Below are 24,402 nucleotides of genomic sequence, written 5' to 3'. Positions count from 1 at the left end.
CTAGCTAGTGTGCGATCCCTGTCAGTGAGTAAAGGGGCGCTGTTGACGTGCCACCAAACAAGTGAAGTGATGAACAGACGCGTATGTTGGTCAGAATTGGCATGCATTCATTCATCCTTTTGGATGCTCGGCGTCGCGTCTGGAGTCTCAAGTGCCATGCCGCCTTGTCCTGTTGGAGCGTGCGTGCGTGCGTGCGTGCACAGAGAAGACAGACACGGAGCACAAGAGAAGAAGCGATGGCTCCGTTTTCTGGTTAAGCCGTAGCTGAAATGAAGCAAAGCTGCAGCGAGGAATGACGCTCACGTGAGGAAGGAAGGCGACAGACACGCGGACAAAGAGTGAGATGGCCATTGCTGCGTCGATCCCGGAGGGGAGGCGTCCATGCGCTGCTGCCTCGCCTCGACACTGTCTGTGCAGAGCACCATGAAGCAGCAGTAATTAAAACGGAGAGAACATGCCGTGGCCGGAGCTGCGTTGCATGCCGGAACCCAGCCAAACGCTTGGTCTGGGAGCGCCGTGTCTGTCGCGTGTACGTACCACGGGTGTGCGCGCGCGCGCTGATTTATAACAATTCATTAAATTCTGCTCCGGGCAACCGTGTGTGTTGCGTTGCAGGTGCTTCCATGCAAGGATTCTCCCCTCCTGTTCACACCGACCTCTACCTGCAAGTGGGCCCAGCCACGCCAGGCCAGGGCCCACTTGCAGGTAGAGGAGTCCATTCATGGCATCACATCCGGGAGAAATATCAAGTGTTCCCATGCTTCCATGATCCGGGAGCTCCTGGGTGCCGGATCATGCATCAAACGGAGCCTCTAGGCCTGGATGAAATCTTGGGACTATTCAAATGTTTTTGTTACATTTTTTTGCGAGCTCCCACTACATCCGTTGGATCCAGGATCAAACGGCTCGGGAACTCCCATATCATAGGAGCAATGGGGGAAGGGGGGCACATGATATTAAGGTGTCGTGACTTTTGCATATTAGGGTGGTAGATAGATTTGCAAGTGTCATATTCCATATAAAAAAATATATGTAAATCTCTTATTTAAAACCAGGCTTAGGCTTCCAAGCCCCACATGTTCTTAATTTATTAAGTTTGGGTGTTATTGTCATATTGTTTTTGGTGTCATGAAAAACTTCCCCAAGAAGCCTCTTTTTTTGGGTTTTATTGCTATATGGTTTATTTTTTTGTGAAATTTGTTATTTTATTTATATATTTTTGCGGGGGAGTTATTTTATTTATATGATAAAGTACAAAAAGCACATACACACCACAACAAATGGCATGTAGAAAAGAAGGAAAGAATTTTATGTGCTTGTCTAAAGTTAGGGTGGCCAGTGTTTATGCGGACGGTCATGCCAGAAGCACAATTTGCATGCCTGCTGGTTGGGGGGATTCATCAACGATACCGCCATCCTAGATTGTTTGTTTGTTGTTGTCACTTGAGGGACATCCAATCGACATATTGTTTGTTGCCATAGATAAGGCTTCATGCATGTATCCTGCTCAGGTATCATCGGCAAAACGAACATTGTGTAGATGATCTTTGGCTTGTCGTCTCCGAAGAAGTAGCTAGGGAGAAAAATCCTTATCCCAGTTATTCCATGAGTTGCTTGCGAGTGAGATTGATTTTCTTTAGGACTTAGATGTATTTATATGTTTCCTCAGGGCCTTATCCAAAAAAGTGGGAACAACTGTCCTAGAACTGAATATTAATTTTTGTACGTACTGCACTATACTCTTTGAAATAATTTTTGTTTTTTATTTGCAAGCGGGTGATTTTAATGATTGTTCATTAAAGAGCACTACGTCAGTTGCATCAGTCAGGCTAGGCTAAAGATAAATATATATTCTGGCAAAAAAAGTTATTTTCCCTTAAAAAAAGACCTACGATGAGGATTCTCTGAGTGTGGGGATGAACGTTCGCCTACCATCACCCTCCGCTCCCCTGGGTGGGAATGCTACTCCCGGTCGCCATGGTCCCCATCTTCACCAGTCTTAGGCATAGTTGCCATGTTTCCGGTACGGTGGGAACGAGGAACGGGAACGAGGGAACAATAGGGTACAACGAGGGTATACATCTCTCGAACGATTTTTTTTATAGCAGGGACGCGATCCAATCCGTTTGGGTACGATGATCCCGGTACGGTACCATGGGTCGAGGAACACAGTTCCTGAAGAACGACGACTCCCTGACGGCCAGCATTCCTTGCTGTTAATGGATCCCTTGCAATTAATGGACTGGAGGAAGAACAAGGAGTCCTTGAGAAAAGAAACGACAGCGTGAGTAAATTATTCCTCGCGTTTTGGTTGTTGGATCCTCGAACCTGCTGAATCGAGGAGCAGGCTGCAGGGACGCCGAATCTTCATCGGATCGTACCGAATCCGACCTCGTTCCAGAATCCGATTCCGGGTCGATGAATCGGGATCGAGGGACGGCCTACCGTTCCCCGTTTCCGGCTACTATGGTCTTAGGGTCCCTGCCATGGTACCTGACTCTCGGGCGCCGCCTATACTGGGGCTGACCATGGGCCGCGCTGACACTCCTATGGTTGGCCCCAAGGGCCGCACTCCCTGCTGCCCGACTTTGTCTGCACCCGCCGCCTCCCGCCAAAGCATGCGCCTTAGCCGTTCCGGGTTTGGGTGTGGAGGGTCGCGTGCCACGATCCTTGACAACGCGGCCTTGCGGGCAGAGGCCGGCAACCTCGAGTCATCACTGGCACCGCTTTCTAGGCAGCGTGATCGCGATCGAATGGGCCTTATGATGGATGCAATGACTGCTACCGCTCGCCGTAGGCTTCCTGAGATGCCGACCATTTGGTGGTCACTCGGCCCCGCTTTCTTTTATGCTTTCATTGGGTATGTTTGTATTGTTGCCCAACCGGTTATTTTATTTGATTGCACTTGAACTTGTTGTACGGAGGTGGTGATGACTTTATTCATAAAGTGGGGCGAAAGCCTATTTCAAGAACTTGCGAAAGGAATAAAGAAAGAGAAATTGTAGCTGATGCCTAAAGAAAGATTAAGTGATGCTCTACCAACACAGTACTTTGTATAAATGGGTAGCTTTATTAAGTTGTCTTTGTAGAAAGGGACTAGCTATGTGAGGCGCACCTGAAAAAAGATGAGCCATGATCGTCGGAACTAGGAAGTGGGACTGGAATATTAGGTTTGCTGACTAAAGCATGGGCAGCAGCATGTCAGGTTAAAAAAGGATGAGGGAACTATCTAATTAAGCATTCTGTTATCCTGGGACACACACGAAGACGAGGCATCTAATAAAGCATGTCCATGTGCTCGATCTGGAACGCCCTAGATGATTTGTAATTCGTGTGGAATAGTATCAGTATCGTGCTAGCATCCCGAATCGATGATTAGAAGTATAGGGTCTGTTTATGTTAAGCTCAAACTTTCTCATGTTTTTCACCAAACTAGAAGTTGTAATTTTCTGAATGGATTGAGAGTTGGAAAAGAAAAATCCCGACCGATCGAGACTCGGGAGACGAATCCGCTAAAGGCACACTAGAAGGTTAGCATTCCAGCATCATGCGCAACTAAGTGCCAATCGATGAGTACTGGTCCAACAGTAGGACTCCGGCCCTATAAAGGAGAGCTGAGATCATAGCTTTACAATCTTACTTATCTATATAAAAATTAAAAAGGAATTATCAAACTTCAGAAATATCTCAAGAATGTCGATTCTAGTGCAAAATGATCAATATGAAAGCGAAAATCCGCAGGGGCATGTAGGTGCAGGAGCACGCACCTGTGTGGCCACACGATTGCTTCACGATCCGCAAACACTTGGGATTGCCCGCATAGTCTCTTAATAATTTAGTTTATAAAACTTGACGATTTTATCGTACGTTTCTATTACTAAGTTTTAGCAGTTGAAACTTACTAAAGCTTTGAAAACACGTCAAAATGTATCTACATGGATCTTACTTCAAAGCCCTCGTACAAAACATGAATATGCAAAGAAATTTAATTTAGACTTTTGGTTCAAAAGATGCAAAAAATTCAAATGCAAAAGCCAAAAGAAAAATAAGACCGGTGCCCCCACCATTGCATGCCTCAGATCTCCTCTTTAGGTTGAACAGACGACTCTCTGTTACGAGTAAATAGCAAAAAACAACCACATTGCAGGATAGGGTTACAAAAAACTACATGTCGTTGTCTCCAAAGAAAAAAAAGAAACTGCTAAGCGAGAAATGCACGGCATCGACCTGTTCTCTCTCACTTGCTTGTTTGCTTTCATAATTTAGTTTATCACTGCATGGTTTGTTAGACTTGATTAATTATTTGGATTTGATATTTTCATCCAACTGTTTCTTATTGACAAACCGTGCCTACCAGCTGATGTTAACTAATACTCGTCAAGTGGTAGTGGCGAGAGTTGTTTAGTAGCAGTATTAGCATTGCGTTGTCAGAGCATCAACCACCGTTGGAGGCATCCTCACGTCTTGACCTGTGAACGCTTCTAGATTGAGCAGCTGACTCCGTATTATACAAGGGACAAAATGGCCTTAGCGGGCTACATAACTTGTCAAAACAAGAAACAAGCTCGCATGGCCATGATGATGCAAGGAAAAAATAACACTCATGTTTTTGTTTTTCCTACATGCCTATGTATTGTCCGGGGAGAAAAAGACATGACAGCAACGAGCTATATACTCTTCTTCTTCGTTTTTCTCTCCTTCTAGAATCATCCATTGAATGATCAACAACACACAGAAGCCGTGCGCCACATTCCCACTGATTGAATCACTCTAGATAGATACTACGATATCCGTCCTGGCTTACTGGTCTTCCTCATATTCTGGATCATATTTTAACCAATTTTAACTAACTATATATGTGTTAGACGTAGTAAAAATGATATAATTGAAAACTATATTTAAATACAAAACCAACAATCTAATTTTTGGCGACATGCATTGATATTTTGTTAGTCAAATATGTGGTCAAAATTTGACAAAAATATGATAAGAACTAGTAAAACCATGACGGATGTAGTAGTAGATTAATCTGCATACAGTGTAATTAAAGGGGAAAATAAAACATTTTTTCCGGAAGGAGCTTGTAGTGTGGAGAAAGGTCATGTGATTAACCCTCTGCTGCTCATATCTAGAGTACTAGTACTACAGATAGCGGGTAAACACATAAATATTCTTTCTCATTTTTCAGTATTCTTCAGTCCTTCTGCTCATATGCAAAGTGTGAAGAAGAAGCGGCAAAATTAAGGAATAATAAAAAGGCACTTCTGGTTGGTTCCTAAAGGAAGATGAACTATGTGCTAGCTGCTCTACCAACATATGCTACTTTTATAGTGTGTAGCTTTATCAAGTTGTCTTCTGGAAACTAAACTAGGTGCCCCTGAAAATGAACCAGTAGTTATGAGAGAATTTAGATCTTAATCATCAAACTCCTGATAAAGTGCGGCAAATCATCTGATGGGATGCACACAAAGAATCTAATAAAGCAAACATGCATATTTTTAGTGTTCTTCAGCTTGTAGGTGATGCCCTAGATTAGTTCGTCTTAATCGAGATATCATGCTAGCGTTGTCGGAAACAAACATATTTTTTTCCTATACCAAGCCGTCGTGACTCCAAACTATGGTTTACACAGGATGTATATAGACGCATTTTAGTGTATTTATTCGTTCATTTTAATCTGTATGTAGTCCATATTTGTGAATGGAGGGAGTAGTATTCAAATTGTACAAGACAAAAAATTAAAGTACTCACTTTGTAGGATCGTCCTATCATATGACCGTATCAGGATCCCATATGAACCGTACTCTGGATTGATGACCGATCGAGACTTGTAGAAGCTTAGGATCCCATCATCTTGGACGAGGGCGACCACTACCGATGGCCGTCCAAGGCAACGAAGCAATTTCAGTAAGCATGGCAGACGGCACGACGAAAGTTGATTGGCAGGTCGACGACGAACGAGTGCCACATACGCCAGGCTAAAGTCTAAGTACTACCGAGAGGTGAGCTTGACAGATGAAGTTGAGCTCTCACTTTCCTCGGTTAGGTGGATTCAGCGTGCACCATCCGTTCCGTTCCGTCCTGATCAACTTCAGCTTTGGAGTCGTCGTCGCCAGAGAGTGGAACGGCCGGAGAGTCGGCATGGAAAGGGAAAGATCCATGCATTTGTGGCCGCACTTGCCAGGGAATCGAATTACGTAGCAGACTTTTTTTCCTAAAAGAAGAAAAAGTTGGCAGGTTTAGCCAGCAACTAATCATCAATTAATTAGCAAAGCAGGCGCCGGAAGGAGGAAGATCAATGCCGTTCCGCACGAGCCACGTTCAGAATTATTTCTCTTTGGCACGCGGTTAGCTGCGGCTGGCTGGCTGGCTGGCTCATGGAACACGAAGGTCGACAACGACCCCTGTTTCATCCCTTTATCATACGTTTCCGGTGCAAAAAGAACGTCCACATTTTTACTATCTTTGTATCACCATCCAGTTTTCAATCATGAACATGCATCATGTTTATCACGTGTGTTGGTTGTTTGTACCGTACCGACATTTCCTTTAAGAATTACTACAAAACATCATATTCATGTACACGCAACCGCACCTCAATTTCACGTGCTCCCTCCGTGCCTATTGGATTTATTTGTAGTTGTCGGGTGGTTGGTGCGACATATGCCAACGGATGGCTTATCTGTGTGGGTGTCAATAAGACGTCGCCGGTGCCTGGAAACGGGATGAGGCGAAGACATGCACGCCGGCGGATCTTACCCAGGTTCGGGGCTCTCCGAGGAGATAACACCCCTAGTCCTGCTCTGCGGGGTCTCCGCATGATCACTAGATCAGTGAAAGTAGCTACAATCGCTCCTAGAGCTGTTTGGTTCAAGGGAGAAGAAGAACAAGGCTAGCTCTCTCTTCTCTCTATCTATGGTGTGTGTGCTATGCTTAGAAGCCAACCCTTTGCATGGGTGCTCCGGGGGGTTTATATAGGCCTACCCCCGGGGGTACAATGGTAATCCGACTGGGAGCTGGTCCCAGCCGTCAGTGTCTACGCTTGCCGGCTTCTCCGCCGGCAATTGGGTCCCGTCGGCTGGTGGGTCCCGCCGGCTGCCGGCTTCTTGGTCGACAGGCCGGCCCCACCGCCTAGGGTCTTGTCGGCGGCTGCTTACTGTAGCCTCGCCTCTGATGACGAGGGCTTTGTCGAGATAAGCGTGGCTACAGTGGGCCGCCTCGGGGGCTCTCACTGTAGCCTTACCTCGTCTTGTCTCCTTAATGGGGCTCCTGCTTCGAGGAAGGGAGTAGCCGGCTTCTGGGGGCCGGCTACGCCCTTGGCCGACTGGGAAAGGCCGGGCCGCCTTTACGCCTCTCTCTAGCTGGAGGGGCCCGCCGCCCGTGGGCCGTACGGGAGTCTGTCGTGGATGACGTTGAGGCTAGCATGGCTACAGTGCCGAGCCGCACGGGAGACGGCCGTCCCGTACGGCCTCCTGTAGCCATGCCCGCCTCGGGCTTCGGGGGTAGTGGGCCGCACTGTGGCCACACCCCGTCTTGTCGCTGTTATGTGGGAGTAGCTTTAGTGGTTGTGGTCTCGGCCGGCTTCTTGGAGTTGGCGTCCTTCTTGGCCGGCTTCTTGGAGTCGGCCACCCCGTAGTCGTCCCGGGGAGAGGTTGCTGAGGTTGGGTCGCCTTCCGGGAGTCGGCTTCAGAGGTAGCCGGCCAGGGAAGGCGGCTCAATGCTTGGAGTGCTTGGGGGCCCGAAGGCCTGATAATTTTTTCAGAAGAACCAGGGGCAGTCGGTTAGGCTACCCGTGGCCATTTACTTCGACAGTAGTCCCCGAAGCTGATTGGGCTTCGAGGTGGAGTAGGAGTTGAGAAGCTCGATCAGCTTCCCTTCTTAGCAAGCCGGCAGCTGGGAGCCGGCCTTGGTCAGGCGCGCCGCCTGAGTCGAAATCTTCTGAAGTCGGAGGGCGGGGAGCCCGCTAGCGCGCGCACCGGGCCGCGGGCCGGCCACTGGCCGTCTGCGAACCACGTGGCCCCCCTTGGCCGGAAAGCCTGCCAGCCCACGCGCGTGACGGGACGTCGCCGCAGGGAGGGGGCCCGCCACGTCCGCGCCCCGGCCCAGGCGCGGATTGTCTACATCCCGAAACCGCCCGCACGTCCCGTGCGGCAGTTTCGGCTCGCATTTATGCGCAATAATCGCGGGACGTGGGGGGAGTGGGCGCAGTTAATCCCACGTCTCCCCCCACGTCCGGCCTCTTCGGCCTCGCCTCGCGAAGCTATAAGTAGGGGGAGGTGGAGGGCGGCAGGCCCTCGCACGCTCCTCCTACTTCCACCATCTTCCTCGCTCGCCGTTCTTGCGACAGCGCCTCGCCGCCGCGCTCTTCCACCGCACATTCCTCCGCCGCCGCGCTAGTTTTCGCCATGCCTCCCGCCACGGAGCAGTACGGCGGGGATTGGGACGGCTCCAACGTGCACGAAGACCATGTCGAGTTCCTCCGCAAGACTCGGCGGCTGCCGGCCGCGGACAAGGTGTAGGTCCGCCTCGCGCCGGCGAAGGAAATCACGCCGGAGCCGCAGGAGGGCGAGCGGGTGGTCTTCCGCTCGCACTTCTTGCGCGGCATCGGCTTCCCAGCGAGCGCCTTCTTCCGTTCCTGGCTCGACTTCTATCAGCTCCAGCCGCACCATCTCACCCCCAACACGGTGGTGCTGCTATCCGCCTTCGTCACCCTGTGCGAGGGCTACCTCGGCGTCCTCCCCACCCTTGAGCTCTGGGGGGAGTTCTTCCAGTCGAAGCTGGGCACGCGCATGCGGGGCGTGCCGGCTCAGACTGGCGCCTTCATCGCGTCGCGGAGATCGGTCGCAGACAACCCCTTCCCCGTCATCACGCTGATCCAATCGGTGAAGAAGTGGCAGAAGTCGTACTTCTACGTGCGGAACATCGCCCCACGGGGCGACTACATCAACCTGCCGGCTTACGTAGCCGGCCCACCGGCGGGCAGGCTGCCCCAGTGGTCCTTCCGGGCCGTGACTCTGACGCAGGCCGGGTCCGCCGCCGTCGCCCGAGTGCGGGAGCTGACCCAGGCAGAGGGCTTGACGGGGCCCGACCTTCTGGCCGCGTTCGTCACGCGTCGGGTTCTTCCGCTCCAGAGCCGGCCTCATCTGATCTGTCAGATGAGCGGCCAGCTCGATCCGAGCCGGATGTGTACCAAGGAGATGCCGCGCGAGGAGGTCGCCTATATGGTGAACTACCTTGCGAACTGCAACCTCACCGAAGAGTGGCAGTTCGGCAAGGAACCGTATAGCCGAGCCAATCCGCCGCCTACGGTATGTTCTCCTTGTCTCTTCTTTTTCTCTCAACTTTGTTGCTGAGTTCCTCTTGGCCGACTTTAACTTAGTCGGCTTGCTCTTTGACAAAGTCCTCTTCTTCGGCCGGCCGGCGGGTCAGACACGGAGCGTCGATTCGTCCCCCACCGGACGGAACACGATCTGGAGGACCCCGACCTGGGGGCGGCCGGCATGGACGACAACGTCGAGCCGGGCGGCGGCCAAGCCGGTGGCGAAGCAGGCGGCTCCGGGCTCGGAGTCACCTTCGACGACTGGCCGGACGACGATGAGGCCGAAGTCGCCCCGCGCCGCCAGCCGGCGTCTGGACGCGGCGCGGGTTCCTCTGCTGCACCGCCTGCTTGGGGCGGAAGTCAAAAGCGTCGCGCCGCCCAGGGTTTGTTCGGTAGCCGGACGAAGAAACCCAGGGGCGGGGCGGCAGCCACCAGGCGGGAGGAGGCGGCCGCGAAGGCGGCTCGCTTCCGCAAGACGGTGAAGCAACCGCAGACCGTGTCGGCGTAAGTCCGAATTTTTCTTTGTGTACTCTCTTTCTTTCTTTTCTTTGGTGGTTCCTGAAACCTTTGTCTTTTTCTTCAACGATCAGAGCTCCGTTGTCACTTGAGCGGGCGGCTGCCGGCTCCGTCGTCGAGTCGCCAAGGGGCTCTGGGAGCACCACCCGCCGCATGGACCCCCGCGCCGACCTCCAGGAGGCGACAGAAAGGAACGCGCGGGAGGCGCGGGCGGAGCGAGAGGCGCGGGAGGCGGAGGCACGGAGGGCGGCCGCCGCCCAGGCGTCACGGGAGGAGGAGGCGGCGAAGGCACTCGCCGATGCCGCAGCCAGGGCCCAAGCAGAGGCTGAGGCCGCGGCGGCGGCAGGGGAGGTTTTGATGGTCACTACGCTGCGCGTCATGGCGCCTGGGGACATGGAGCCCTCGCCAGGGGGAGCCAGCGGCGACCAGCCAGGGCTGGGGGGAAGCGACGACGTCATCATCCTGGAGAGGGCGCCGGTGCTGACCCCACCACTGGGGCGGCTCAAGGCGGCCGGCCTGATCCGCCGCCTGCACAGTCGGCGGGGGGCGAGCCGGCCGCGAGGGCTGAGATGGCGGTCCGGATTCCGTCGAGCCGGCGCGCGGGGAAGGCCGCGTCGGAGCCACAGAAGGCCGCGTCGGAGCCGTAGCTGGCCGTGGGCTCCAGTTCGTCGGCCCGGGATGCGGAGGCGGCCAGCGCTACCTCGGGGTGGACGCCAGGCGGAGGGACGGCCATGGCGAACGTGGTTGCACAGGACGTCTGGACCCGGCTCCAGGGCCAAGGTGCGGCGCTGAGGCAGTTCACCGACGAGTTCCTCGCGACGCGTGCGGCCATCCGGGTTAGTATTCCCATTTTGCTTCTTCTTGATCTCGATTTCTTCTTGATCTTGATTTCTTCTTGATCTTGATTTCTTCTTGATCTTGATTTCTTCCGTGGGGGCGCGTCAACGCACCCACTGGGTGTAGTCCCCGAGTTCCGAGTCGGCTGCTGAGCAGGCAGCTTGGAACTTCTTGGAGGATTTGCCTTTGATGTTTTTGTTCTTACTTCGGTCTTCTGTCCATCTTGCAGGACTACCACAACCTTCGAGCGGCCGCCTTCAACTCCCAGGTTCGGGAGCTGACTCAGAAGACCGCCGACCTTACTGAGAGCCGAGGTACGTGCTTTGTTCTTTATCTCATGTGGGGGCGCGTCAGCGCACCCACTGGGTGTAGTCCCCGAGATTCGGGCCGACTGCCGAGCAGTCGGGGCGGATCTTCCTTGACGACTTCTTACTGTTCTTCTTTTCCTGCCGTCTCTGCAGCGGCCAACGCCAGTCTGAGGGCACAACTGGGAGAGTCTCAGACTGCCCTTCGCGCCAAGGATGCCGAGCTCGCCGCCTTGGTGCAGGAACGTGACCGCCTGGCCAAGAAGTTGGCCGACCAGGAGGAAAGCCACAAGGCGGCACTGAAGGCGGCGCAGGACCGCGAAGCCACTCTCCAGGCCGAGTTCGAGACGGAGGCGGCTGGCTGGGCTGAGGCCAGGCAGACTCTGGTCTCTCTCTATGGCCAGATCGAAGATCTGGTTGACGGTAAGCCGCCTACCTCTTCGTCCTTTCTTGCCATCTGCCACTTTGGCTTGTTTTCTGATTTTGGTGTTCTTTTCTTCCTTTCTTCTTCTTGCTTGCGCAGAATATTTCCCTGGCTATTCTACTGCCGCCAACCAGGCCATCGAGGCCCGTCGCCAAGCGCGAAGGCAGGCCGGCTTTGAGATCTCGCCAACCGCCGGCCGCTCGCTGGAGGAACAGCTCCTGGCGATCCAGACCCGCATCCAGCCGGCTCACCGACTGCTCCGCCGGCTTCAGCGTGCCGGGGCGCAAGTCTTGGCCGCCCTCTGGCCCGGCCAAGTGGTTCCTCGCACCCCCAGTCGGACTGCCGACTGGCTGGAGGTGGCAGTCGGCCGCTTCGAAGCTCGGAAGGCCTCGGCGGCTCGCTCCGGTGCCAGGCGGGCGCTGGAGTTCGTCAAGGCCTGGTATCCCGGCCTGAGCCTGGACCAGCTGGCTACCTGGCAGCAGCAAGCCGACACGGAGCTGGACGACAACGGTGTCGCCCAGCCGGAGGAGTGGTTCGGTCTGAACCCGGCGGACGGCGAAGACTCGGCGGAGGAGATCGACTCCAGCGACGAGGGTGAAGAAGAGGAGGAGGAGGGTGAAGACGCCGAGCCGGCTGGTGGAGCAGCCGGCCAGCCTCAGCCTGACCGCACCTCCAGCACCACGTCGCGCGCGAGTGCGTCGCCCGCCGTAGGTGGTGATCAAGCAGAGACCCGCTAGGCGGCCACTCCTTCAGCCGGCGAGGCCGCCTTCACCGACCAGCTCGGCCTCCGCACCGTGCCTTAGTCTGCCGTCTTTTGTTTTCCTGTCTTGTTACTTTTGGAACAATGTTTGGTTAAGTCTGCACAATTCCACCCACTGGGTGTATTCGAACTTATGTCTGTTGCCAGCCTGTTGGGGCTTTATATGTATATATAACTTATGCATGCATTTGGCCTTTCCTTGTACTTTGCTTTTTATCCTTCTGCTTTTTCCTTTGCCGCCCTCCCTTGGTTACCGCCTCCCCAGTCAAACAGTTGCTCTGCAATCTGTAGCCGGAGGAGTGCCTAGCCGATTGGGGGGGGGGGAGTACTCTAGCTTTGTTGGACTAAAGCTAAGTGTTTTAGGAAGCCGGCCAGCCGGCTGTTCTGGCAGCCGGCAAGCATGTTTGGAGGCCGTCTCTTTGCTATATAGGTTCGTTGTTCCTTAGCCATTTTTCGTGTGGGCGTCCTTTCTGTCTTGCCTCTTGCTAGTCGGACAGTCAGTTCTTTGAGCTGCGACTTTCAACAAGAGCGGACTCGGGAGCCGGCGCACTACTTTTCTGACTTTAGGAAAAACTTTCGATATAGCTCAAGGCGGCCAGTCCCCGGGCCGACTAGTCGAACCTGGTGCCGGACAAGAATTCAAAATGTAATAATACATTCATCACTACTGGAATCAGCTAATTTGCCATCTGCCAGCTCTTTGCCGTCTGCTAGCTGACGGCAAAGAAGCTCTTTGCCATCAGTTACCCAAAAGCAGACGACAAAGAAAGGGCAGACGGCAAAGAAGCTCTTTGCCGTCTGCCAGCTCTTTGCCGTCTGCCAGCGGACGGCAAAGATTCCTTTGCCGTCCGCTGGAGCGAGGTGGCCCCCACCCCCCGCCCGTTTTTGAAAAACTTAACGGGCCACCTCTTTGCCGTCTGCTAGCAGACGGCAAAGAGGCAAAAAAGCGGACGGCAAAGGGGGGCGGACGGCAAAGAGCCTACTACCTAACGGCCCGTACCCCCCGCCCGTTACTCACTTCTTCCCTCTCCCTCGCCGTTTCTCTCCTCCCACGCCGCCGCCCGCCGCCGCCGCCCGCCGCGCGCCGCCGCCGCGTCGCCCCCGCCGCCCCGTCGGCCCGCCGCCCCGGCTCCCCGCCGCCCCACCGCCCCGTCGCCCCCCCGCCCCGGCCCCCCGCCGCCCCGCGCCCCACCGTCGTCCCGGCCCCCCGCCGCCCCGCGCCCCCCGCCGCCTCCTCCACTGCCCCGCCCCGGCCCCCCGCCCCCCATCCCCCTCGCCGCCCCGGCCCCCCGCCGGCCGGGCCCCCGCCGCCCCGCCTCCTCCACCGCCCCGCCCCGGCCCTCCGTCGCCGGCCCCTCCCCGACCCATCGCCGCCCCCCATAGTGAGCCCCTCCTCCCTTTTTTTTCTTTTTTTTTTTTCTGTTTTTTTGTTTTTTTTCTGTTTAAGTTTAGGTTTAATTAGTTTAAATAGTTTAGTTTTAATTAGTTTAGGTTTTTAGTTTAGGTTAGTTTAGGTTTAGGTTAAGTAGAAGGGGGAAGAAGAAGAAGAAGAAGAAGAAGAGGAGGAGGAGGAGGAGGAGGAGGAGGAGGAGAAGGAGAAGGAGAAGAAGAAGAAGAAGAAGAAGAAGAGGAGGAGGAGGAGGAGGAGACACCCCGAAGCCCCGACCCAGAAACAGCACCCCGACCCCGACACGGCACCCCGAGACCGACACGACACCCCGACCCCGACACGGCACCCCGAGACCGACACGACACCCCGACCCCCGACACGACACCCCCGACACCCCGACACCCCGACCCCGAGACCCCGACCCCGACCCCGACCCCGACACCCCGACCCCGAGCCTGACCCGACACCCCGACCCCGACACTGACACGACACCCCGACCCCGACCCGGCACCCCGACCCGACACCCCGACCCCGACCCCGACACGGCACCCCGAGACCGACACGACACCCCGACCCCCGACACGACACCCCCGACACCCCGACCCCGACCCCGACCCCGACCCCGACACCCCGACCCCGAGCCTGACCCGACACCCCGACCCCGACACCGACACGGCACCCCGACCCCGACCCGGCACCCCGATCCGACACCCCGACCCCGAGACCCCGACCCCGACACGGCACCCCGAGACCGACACGACACCCCGACCCAGACACGGCACCCCGAGACCGACACGACACCCCGACCCCCGACACGACACCCCCGACACCCCGACACCCCGACCCCGAGACCCCGACCCCGACCCCGACCCCGACCCCGACACCCCGACCCCGAGCCTGACCCGACACCCCGACCCCGACACCGACACGGCACCCGACCCCGACCCGGCACCCCGACCCGACACCCCGACCCCGAGACCCCGACCCCGAAAAGGTGTTCTTTGGCCTTCCAGAAGCCGACGGGGTCATATATTTGTGAATTATTAGTTAGGTCATATATCTTTCGATTTTGTTATGAAAAACATCATATATAATTGTGTTGATCGGGTAGTTTTAAATGTGCAGTTGTTTCATCGCTGCGAGGTTTGGTGTTCGACGACCTCGCCGTGCGTTTGACGAGCTCTGCCCCTTCGTTCGTGGGTGAGCACAAATGACATGTCCTCCTCCCCCATTAATTATTTGATCTATTCCGATGAAACTTGATAGCTAGATATATATGTGTCTTGAATCATCAGTATGCGTAACCAATATGTGTCTCCCATTCGAAAGCGTCATAGTTATAAATATGCATGCAGTTGCATATTTATAACCTTGATTCTTTCGAATTGTCCAACGCTATCCATGGACAGCCCGAGTATGTTTAGATTGGGTTCGTTTTCCCATATGCTTTGCTCCGGATCCGACGCATAAATTTCGTCAGTGCCTCCCCTGTTGTTCTCCGGGTACACATCCTCTCTGTTTATTGCAGAGACGTGTATCAGGAGAACAGCGGGGAGGTGCTGCCGAAATTTTGCGTAGGATCCGGGGCATAGCATGGGAAAATGAACCCAATCTAAACATACTCGGGTGGGATTAGGACCTATCATTACCTATTAGAGTGTAGGTTGCATGGACGTAATAAAATTGACAAAGTAGATCAACTGATGAATACATACATGGTGAATTATATATATATATTTGTTGTGTGCCTAGTAGCTCTGAAAGTCAAGATGAGTGATCGTGCGTGGATGTACACCGGTCACACTGGTCAGAACAAATGGAGCACTGAATGGTTCACAAAAACCAAGGGGTTTGTGCGAGCCGCATTTGCAAATGGCCAGAGGAAAACCTGGTGCCCCTGTTTACGGTGCGGCAATTGGGAAAAGAGGACAGAGGCTGAAATGGGCAAACACCTGCAGAAGAGTGGTTTTACGCCCGATTATACGGTGTGGACATTTCATGGTGAGTCTGCCCAACGTGACCGAGCTGAGGTGGATCGTCGTCGCACCGACGAGCATGGTACCGGTATGGAAAACATGGTGCAAGACTTTGATGATGCTCGGGATTCGGACGAGGAGATGGAGGAATCTGCAAAGGCCTTCAATGAAATGTTGGAGTCTTCAAAACGTCCGCTCCATGAGCACACTGAGCTTTGTCAGTTGGATGCCATCTCACAAGTAATGGCTCTGAAGGCTCAGTTCAACTTGGGCAGAGAATGCTACGATGCAATGATGACAGTATTTGGACGCTTTCTACCCAAAGGCCATGTAATGCCTGCAAACCTGTACCAGTCGGACAAAATCCTCCGTGCACTGAAGATGCCCTATGATAAGATACATGCCTGTGAGAAAGGATGTGTCTTGTTTAGGCTTGACTATGCGGACTTGAACTGTTGTCCCATTTGCAAGTCTTCCAGGTATGTTGTGGTAGACAACGGTATGGGTGAGAAGACACAGACCAAAATCCCCGTTAGTGTTCTTCGGTATATGCCAATCGTACCAAGACTTCAACGTCTTTTCATGGTCGAAGAGACGGCCAGACAGATGACATGGCACAAAACGGGCAAAAGAACCGAACTAGATGCAGATGGGAATCTGATGATTGTACACACATCGGATGGTGTTGCGTGGAAAAAGTTTGATGAATTACATGGTGACAAAGCGGCAGATCTGAGGCATCCTCGAGTCGGCATCAGCACGGATGGGTTCAGTGTGTTTGGTATGACGGCAGCCCAATACAGTTGTTGGCCCGTATTTGTCTTTCCACTCAATCTCCCCCCCGGACAGATTATGCAAAGAAAGAACATTTTCCTGACGTTGATAATTCCAGGGCCCAACTATCCGGGGAAAAATATGAATGTGTACATGCAACCGCTTAAGGACGAATTGCAAGAAGCCTGGGATAATGGGTTCAAGACATATGATGCCTATAGCAAACGGAACTTCATAATGCGTGTCTGGTACATGTACTCGACGCATGACTTGCCGGCGTATGCGCTATTCGTTGGCTGGTGTGTGCATGGAAGGTTCCCGTGCCCCACATGCAAGGGAGCTCTTGAGTTTCGTTGGCTTCAGGCCGGTCGCAAGTTTTCTTGCTTCGACATGCATAGAGAGTTCCTGAATCCTCGCCATAAGTTCAGGAAAGACAAGAAGAACTTCATCAGAGGTAGAGTTGTCAAAAACTCTGCACCACATGCATTGACAGGCCAACAGACCCTGGATCAGTTAAACGCTCTCGAGCCAGATCCCGAGCGTCCAGGGTACTTCAAGGGGTATAATTCTAAGCACGCCTGGACTCACAAAACATGCTTATGGGATCTGCCTTACTTCAAAGACCTCCTTTGCCCACACAACATCGACGTGATGCACACTGAGAAGAAAATCGCCGAGGCACTTTTTGGTACATTGTTCGGCATAGATGGGAAGTCAAAGGATAATACTAAGGCTAGAGTCGATCTGGAGGCGCTATGTGATAGGCCGTTACAAAATATGAAAGAACCGAAAGGAAAGCAGAACTGGACGAAGCCAAAGGCATGGTTCAATCTTGGAAGGCCGGCTATGAGGGAAATTATCTTGTGGGTGAAAATGCAGTTGATGTTCCCCGATGGGTATGCAGCGAATCTACAGAGGGGAGCCAGTCTTGATAAATTGAAGATATTTGGTCTCAAGAGTCATGATTGGCACATATGGATTGAGCGGGTAATGCCGGTGATGTTGCGTGGCTTCATCCCTGAGGATGAATGGCTAGTACTGGCAGAACTCAGCTATTTCTTCCGTGTTCTTTGTGCGAAAAACTATCGCCTGGCGTGCTAGAAGAAATGGAAGAGTTGGCGCCGGAGTTGATCTGCAAGTTAGAGAAGATCTTTCCACCGGGCTTCTTTAATCCAATGCAACATTTGATTTTGCATCTCCCGACCGAGGCAAGATTGGGGGGGCCCGTGCAAAATCGTTGGTGCTACCCAACTGAGAGGATGCAGAAGACGCTTCGACAAAAATGTAAAAATAAACGTAGAATTGAAGCATCGATGGCTGAGGCATTCATCACTGAGGAGGCGGCAAACTTCGTGACAGCACACTACGAAGCCAAAAATCGTCATTTGCATAATCCGAAGCCTCGGTACAATGCTGACGACCCTAAAAAGGGTGGATCCAACCTCAGCCTATTCAAAGGGAATCTCGCACCAGCCAGTGTTTCAAATCCAGTATCTTTGGATAACGAACAATGGCGGACCATTTCGTTGTATATCTTCAACAACCTGATAGAAGTGCGGCCGTACATCGAGTAAGTTCTCGGTACATAGTTTCGCAACTTCTATTTCCTTTGAACTGCTCTTATTCCTGGATATTTCATACAGTCGATACGTCGCCTTATTCTCGTATGGAGCGGTGATCCAAAAGGATTCTGTCGAAGAGTATGAGCTTCTCGCAAAGCAAGGTGGCGGCTATCCCGGTTTCATCTCTTGGTTCAAACAAACGGTAATTTCTATTAGACTTGTAGGCTAATTTGTAGGCGGCTATCCCGGTTTCATTCGCTAGTTTGTGCGTAATGCAACAATCCTTTCATATTAAACTTGTAGGCTAATTCAGAGTCTATGGACGCCGAATTGAGACAAGTCGCTAATGGTTTTGACTATAAGGTCCGTTCATTTGACAAATACGACATCAACGGGTATCGCTTTCGTACCTATGGCAAAGAGCTATCTATGGCCGACCGAAAGTCTACAAATTGTTGTGTATCTGCTATCGGCGAAGGAGGTACCGAGTATTATGGGAGAGTTGAAGCAATTTATGAACTTCTATTCTATGGTGAAAACCCACCGAATGTCGTAGTCTTCAAATGTTATTGGTTTCAGCCGAAGGAGACTAGAAGAACTCATGAACATATAGGGCTAGTTGAAATCAACCAAAGCACCCATTTAGATGTTCCTGATGTCTATATTACGGCTCAACAGGCGACCCAAGTATTCTATCTACCGTGGGCCTGCCAAACTAATCCAAATCTGAAAGGTTGGGATGTCTTTTATGAAGTGCCGCCACGTGCTAGACTAATCCAAATTTTTTAATGTTGTACTTGATGATGATACACTTAAGTGATACACATATTATTATTCATGTCGGTCTTTTTTTATGTTGTACTAATTTCGTTTACTGTTTGTCATGGCAGGTGTTGAAAGATGGTGGGCGCTGGTCGGGAGCGCGCCAAGGCCCCTTCTTCCTCGGCGCGTGGTCTGAGGTCTTCGATTCCAGACGTACCTCTTCGCCGAGCGTTGCTGGACAGTATGTCCACACCGCCGGGCCCTTCTTCGTCCACCGCGGTGCCCAGCAGGGGACGAGGTAGGAAGAGAGGAGGTGGGGCACGTGGTCGCGGGAGAGGAGGTAGGGTGACTGCTAGGGCGCCTTCCTCGCCGCCACCCCCAGCTGTTTCACCCGAGCACGTGACTGCTAGGGTGGACTCGTCCGAGGAGGAGGCTACACGGACTCCGGTCCACGAGCCTCCGGTCCACGGGTCTTGGGCCCACGAGCCTCGGTCGACTGGCCTTCGGCCCACGAGAGTTCGGCCCACGAGACCCCGGAGGAGCACACGTCCGGATGGGGTACCTGGCCGGATCAGCCCGAGGAGCCGAGTGGCCATGCTAATGATGGCGGGGAGCCGACTGATCTTGAGGAGGAGGGTGGCACCGTCTACCAGCGTGGTGCTACACGGCTCCCGTCCGTGCCGGCGACCCGCGAGCAGAGGTGGTTGATCTTCCCTGATGGGGAGAGGTACGTAAGTGCATTTAATATTTTTGTACCTTCTGCATTCACGTTTCTTCAAATAACTAATGCGTTGGCCTTGTCATGCTGCAGGGGTTGGGACCACCATCATAGTGTCCGCCGGCCCAACTCCGTCCTTGGAGTTCTTTGCCGGCAAAACTTCCCGGGGTTTGTCACGTTGCCTGGTGAGGGTCGGCTTCCAGAGCTTGGGTTGAGCTGGGAGTACTACGTGGCTGCCCCGGCCCCGCCGGATGTCATTATCGACGGTGTCGTGTGCGACACGAGGGCAGACATGGTGATCAGGACGTTCTGGGTAATTTCTCCTTTACACATTTCAAAATCTTCAACTAGCTAGTTGTCGGGTGGTTGGTACGACATATGCCAAGGGATGGCTTATCATTGTGGGAGCCAATAAAACGTCGCCGGTGCCTGGAAACGGGATGAGGCGAAGACATGCACGCCGGCGAATCTTACCCAGGTTCGGGGCTCTCCGAGGAGATAACACCCCTAGTCCTGCTCTGCGGGGTCTCCACATGATCACTAGCTCGATAAAGAGTAGCTACAATCGCTCCTAGAGCTGTCGGGATCAAGGGAGAAGAAGAACAAGGCTAGCTCTTGCTTCTCTCTATCTATGGTGTGTGTGTGTGTGCTATGCTTGGAAGCCAAACATGCAGAGGGGCCAACCAGAAGCGAACTATGCTCAGTGGCCAACTATGCTTGGGTGCGAACCCTTCGCATGGGTGCTCCGGGGGGTTTATATAGGCCTACCCCCCGGGGATACAATGGTAATCCGGCTGGGATCTGGTCCCAGCCGTCAGTGTCTATGCTCGCCGGCTTCTCCGCCGGCTGCTGGGTCCCGCCGGCTGGTGGGTCCCGCCGGCTGCCGGTTACTTGGTCGACAGGCCGGCCCCACCGCCTAGGGCTCTGTCGGCGGCTGCTTACTGTAGCCGCGCCTCTGATGATGAGGGCTTTGTCGAGGTGAGCATGGCTACAGTGGGCCGCCTCGGGGGCTATCACTGTAGCCTCACCTCGTCTTGTCTCCTTAATGGGGCTCCTGCTTCGAGGAAGGGAGTAGCCGGCTTCCGGAGGCCGGCCATGCTCCTGGCCGACTAGGGAAAGCCGGGCCGCCTTCACGCCTCTCTCTGGCTGAAGGGGCTCGCAGTCCTTGGGCCGTACAGGAGGGGGTCGTGGATGACGTCGTAGCTGGCGTGGCTACAGTGCCGGGCCGCACGGGAGACATCCCTCCCGTACGGCCTCCTGTAGCCATGCCCGCCTCGGGCTTCGGGGGTCGTGGGCCGCACTATGGCCATGCCCCGTCAGGTCGTCGTTATGTAGGGGCGGTTGTGGTCTCGGCCGGCTTCTAGGAGTCGGCGTTCTTCTTGGCCGGCTTCTTGGAGTCGGTGAGGCTGGGTCGCCTTCCGGGAGTCGGCTTTAGTGGTAGCCGGCCGGGGAAGGCGGCCCAAATGCTTGGGGTGCTTGAAGGCCCAAAGGCCTGATAAATTTTCTGAAGAGCCAGGGGTAGCCGGTTTGGCTACCCGTGGCCACTTACTCCGACAGTAGTCCCCGAAGCTGATCGGGCTTCGAGGGGGAGTAGGGTTCGAGAAGCTCGAACAGCTTCCCATCGTGACAAGCCGGCAGCTGGGAGCCGGCCTTGGTCAGGCACGTCGCCTGAGCCACTGGAGTCGGAGGGCGGGAACCCGCTGGTATGTGCGCCGGGCTGCGGGCCGGCCGCGGGCCGACGGCGCGCCACGTAGCCGGAAAGCCTGCCAGCCCACGCGTGAGACGGGACGTTGCCGCAGAGAGGGGGCCCGCCACGTCCGCGCCCCAGCCCAGGCGCGGATCTCTTGTATCCCGGAACCGCCCGCACGTTCCGTGCGGCAGTCTCGGCTCGCACTTATGCGTAATAAACGCGAGACGTGGGGGGAGTGGGCGCAGTTAATCCCACATCTCCCCCCCACGTCCGGCCTCTTCGGCCGCGCGAGGCTATAAGTAGGGGGAGGTGGATGGCGGCAGGCCCTCGCACGCTCCTCCTACTTCCGCCGTCTTCTTGCCTTGCTCGTTCTCGCAACAGCGCCTCGCCGCCGCGCTCTTCCTCCGCACGCTCCTCCGCCGCCGTGCTAGCTTCCGCCATGCCTCCCCACGTAGAGCAGCGTGGCGGGGATTGGGATGGCTCCATCGTCCACAACGACCACATCGACTTCCTCCGCGACACACGGCGTCTGCCCAGTGCGGACAAAGTGGAGGTCCGCCTCGCGCCGGAGAAAGAAATCAGGCCGGCGCCGCGGGATGGCGAGCGGGTGGTCTTCCGCTCGCACTTCCTGCGCGGCTTCGGCTTGCCAGTGAGCGCCTTCTTCCGCACCTGGCTGGACTTCTATCAGCTCCAGCCGCACCACCTCACCCCCAACGCGGTGGTGCTGCTGTCGGCCTTCGTCACCCTGTGCGAGGGCTATCTCGGCGTCCTCCCCACCCTTGAGCTCTGGGGGGAGTTCTTCCAGTCGAAGCTGGGTACGCGCAGCCAGGGCGTGCCGGCCCACACTGGCGCCTTCATCGCGTCGCGGAGATCGGGCGCCGACAACCCCTTCCCCGTCATCACGCTGATCCAATCGGTGAAGAAGTGGCAGAAATCATAGTTCTACGTGCGGAACATCACTCCACGGGGCGACTACGTCAGCCTGCCGGCTTATGTAGCCGGCCCGCCGGCGGGGAGGCTGCCCCAGTGGTCCTTCCGGGCGGTGACGCTGTCGCAGGGAGGGAACGCCGCCATCGCCCGCCTGCGGGTGATGGTCCAGACGGAGGGCCTGACGGGGCCCGACCTCCTGGCCGCGTTCGTCACACGCCGGGTCCTCCCGCTCCAGAGCCGGCCTCATCTGATCTGTCAGATGAGCGGCCAGCTCGATCCGAGCCGGATGTGTACCAAGGAGATGCCGCAGGCCGACGCTGCCGACATGGTGAACTACCTCGCCAACTGCCAGCTTCCCGACGACTAGCAATTCGGCAAGGAGCCATACAGCCGCGCCAATCCTCCGCCTACGGTACGCTCCCCTTCTCTTTTTCTCTTTGTCGCCGAGTTCCTCCGGGCCGACTCTAACTCAGTCGGCTCGCTCTTTCAACAGAATCCTCTGCTTCGGCCGGCCAGCGGGGCGGACGTGGAGCGCCGCTTCGTCCCCGACCGGACCGAGCACGACCAGGAGGACCCCGATCTGGGGACGGTCCATATGGAGGAAGCCGCCGAGCCGGCTGGTGGCCAAGCCGGCGGCGAAGCAGGCGGCGCCGGGTTCTCCGCGACCTTCGATGATTGGCCGGACGAGGACGAAGCCGAAGTCGTCCCGCCCCGCCAGCCAGCCTCCGGACACGGCGCGGGCTCCTCCAGTGCGCAGCCTGCTCGGGGTAGAGGCCATAAACGTCGCGCCGCCCAGGGCATGTTCGGTAGCCGGACGAAGAAGCCGAGGGGTGGGGCGGCGGCCACCAGGCGGGAAGAAGCGGCCGTGAAGGCGGCTCGCTTCCGCAAAGTGGTGAAGCAGCCGCAGGCTGTGTCAGCGTAAGCTTTCTTTCTTTCTGTGTATTCTCCTTCTTTCTTTTCTTGGGTGGTCTTCTGAACCTTTGTCTTCTTTTCTTTAATCAGAGCTCCACTGTCGCTCGAGCGGGCGGCTGCCGGCTCCGTTGTCGAGTCGCCAGGGGGCTCTGGGAGCACCACCCGCCGCGTAGATCCCCGCGCCGCCCTCCTGGAGGCGACGGAAAGGAACGCGCGGGAGGTGCGGGAGGAGCAGGAAGCGCGGGAGGCAGAGGCACGGAAGGCAGCCGCCGCCCAGGCGGCTCGGGACGAGGAGGCGGCGAAGGCGCTCGCCGAGGCTGCAGCCAAGGCCCAGGCAGAGGCCGAGGCTGAAGCGGCGGCAGGGGAGGCCTTGATGGTCACCCCCCTGCGCCCCATGGCGCCCGGGGGCGCGGATCCCTCGCCAGGGGGAGCCAGTGGTTCCCAGCCGGGTCTGGGCGGGAGCGGCGACGACGTCATCTTTGTGAGGGAGGCGCCGGAGCCGACTCCTCCGACTAGGGCGGCCCAAGGCGGTCAGACCGAGTCTGCGCTCGCACGGTCGGCGGAAGGCGAGCCGGCCGCAGGAGCTGAGGTGGCAGTCCGGGTTCCGCCAAGCCGGCGCGCAGGGAAGGCCGCGTCGGAGCTGCATAAGGCGGCGTCGGAGCCACGGCCGGCCGTGGGCTCCAGCTCGTCGGCCCGAGACGCGGAGGCGGCCAGCGCTACCTCCGGGTGGACGCCAGGCGGAGGGATAGCCGTGGTGAACATCGCTGCACAAGACGTCCGGACCCGGCTCCAGAACCAAGCCGCGACGCTGAGGCAGTTCACCGATGAATTCCTCGCCACGCGGGCTGCCATCCGGGTTAGTATTCTCAATTTTGCCCTTGACTTTTCTCGTGGGGGCGCGTCAGCGCACCCACTGGGTGTAGTCCCCGAGTTCCGAGTCGGCTGCTGAGCAGGCGGCTTGGAACTTCTTGGAGATTTTGTTTTTGCTGCTTTTGTTCTTACTTTGGTCTTCTGTCCATCTTGCAGGACTACCACAACCTCTGAGCGGCCGCCTTCAACTCCCAGGCTCGGGAGCTGACGCAGAAGACCGCCGATCTCGCTGAAAGCCGAGGTATGTGACTTGATCTCTATCTCATGTGGGGGCACGTCAGCGCACCCACTGGGTGTAGTCCCCGAGATTCGGGCCGACTGCTGAGCAGTCGGCTCGGATCTTCCTTGATGATTTCTCATTGTTCTTCTTGTTCTTCTATCTCTGCAGCGGCCAACGCCAGTCTGAGGGCACAGCTGGGGGAGTCCCAGACTGCTCTTCGTGCCAAGGACGCGGAGCTCGCTGCCTTGGTGCAGGAGCACGACCGCCTGGTCAAGAAGCTGGCCGACCAGGAGGAAAGCCATAAGGCGGCGCTGAAGGCCGTGCGGGACCGCGAAGCCGCCCTCCAGGCCGAGTTTGAGACGGAGGCGGTCGCCTGGGACGAAGCCAGGCAGACTCTGGTCTCCGGCTATGGCCAGATTAAGGATCTGGTTGACGGT

General features: G+C 55.7%; 1 protein-coding gene across 1 annotated transcript in view; it reads left to right on the top strand.

Annotated features, from left to right (window-relative positions):
* The first annotated feature begins 8,020 nt into the window (after positions 1-8,020).
* Positions 8,021-24,402, top strand: part of LOC141022467 (uncharacterized) — a 52,703-nt gene continuing 36,321 nt past the window's right edge. The window contains exons 1-2 of the mRNA XM_073498732.1: positions 8,021-9,823; positions 9,910-10,370. Of these exons, the coding sequence (XP_073354833.1) occupies positions 9,501-9,823; positions 9,910-10,370 (784 nt within the window). The 5' untranslated portion in view covers positions 8,021-9,500. The remainder of the gene's footprint in view (positions 9,824-9,909; positions 10,371-24,402) is intronic.

The sequence above is a fragment of the Aegilops tauschii genome, chromosome 5, assembly GCF_002575655.3.
Source record: "Aegilops tauschii subsp. strangulata cultivar AL8/78 chromosome 5, Aet v6.0, whole genome shotgun sequence".
NCBI classification, from domain to species: domain Eukaryota; kingdom Viridiplantae; phylum Streptophyta; class Magnoliopsida; order Poales; family Poaceae; genus Aegilops; species Aegilops tauschii.
Note: the sequence above shows the minus strand (reverse complement) of the source record. Positions and strands in the feature narration are given on the sequence as shown.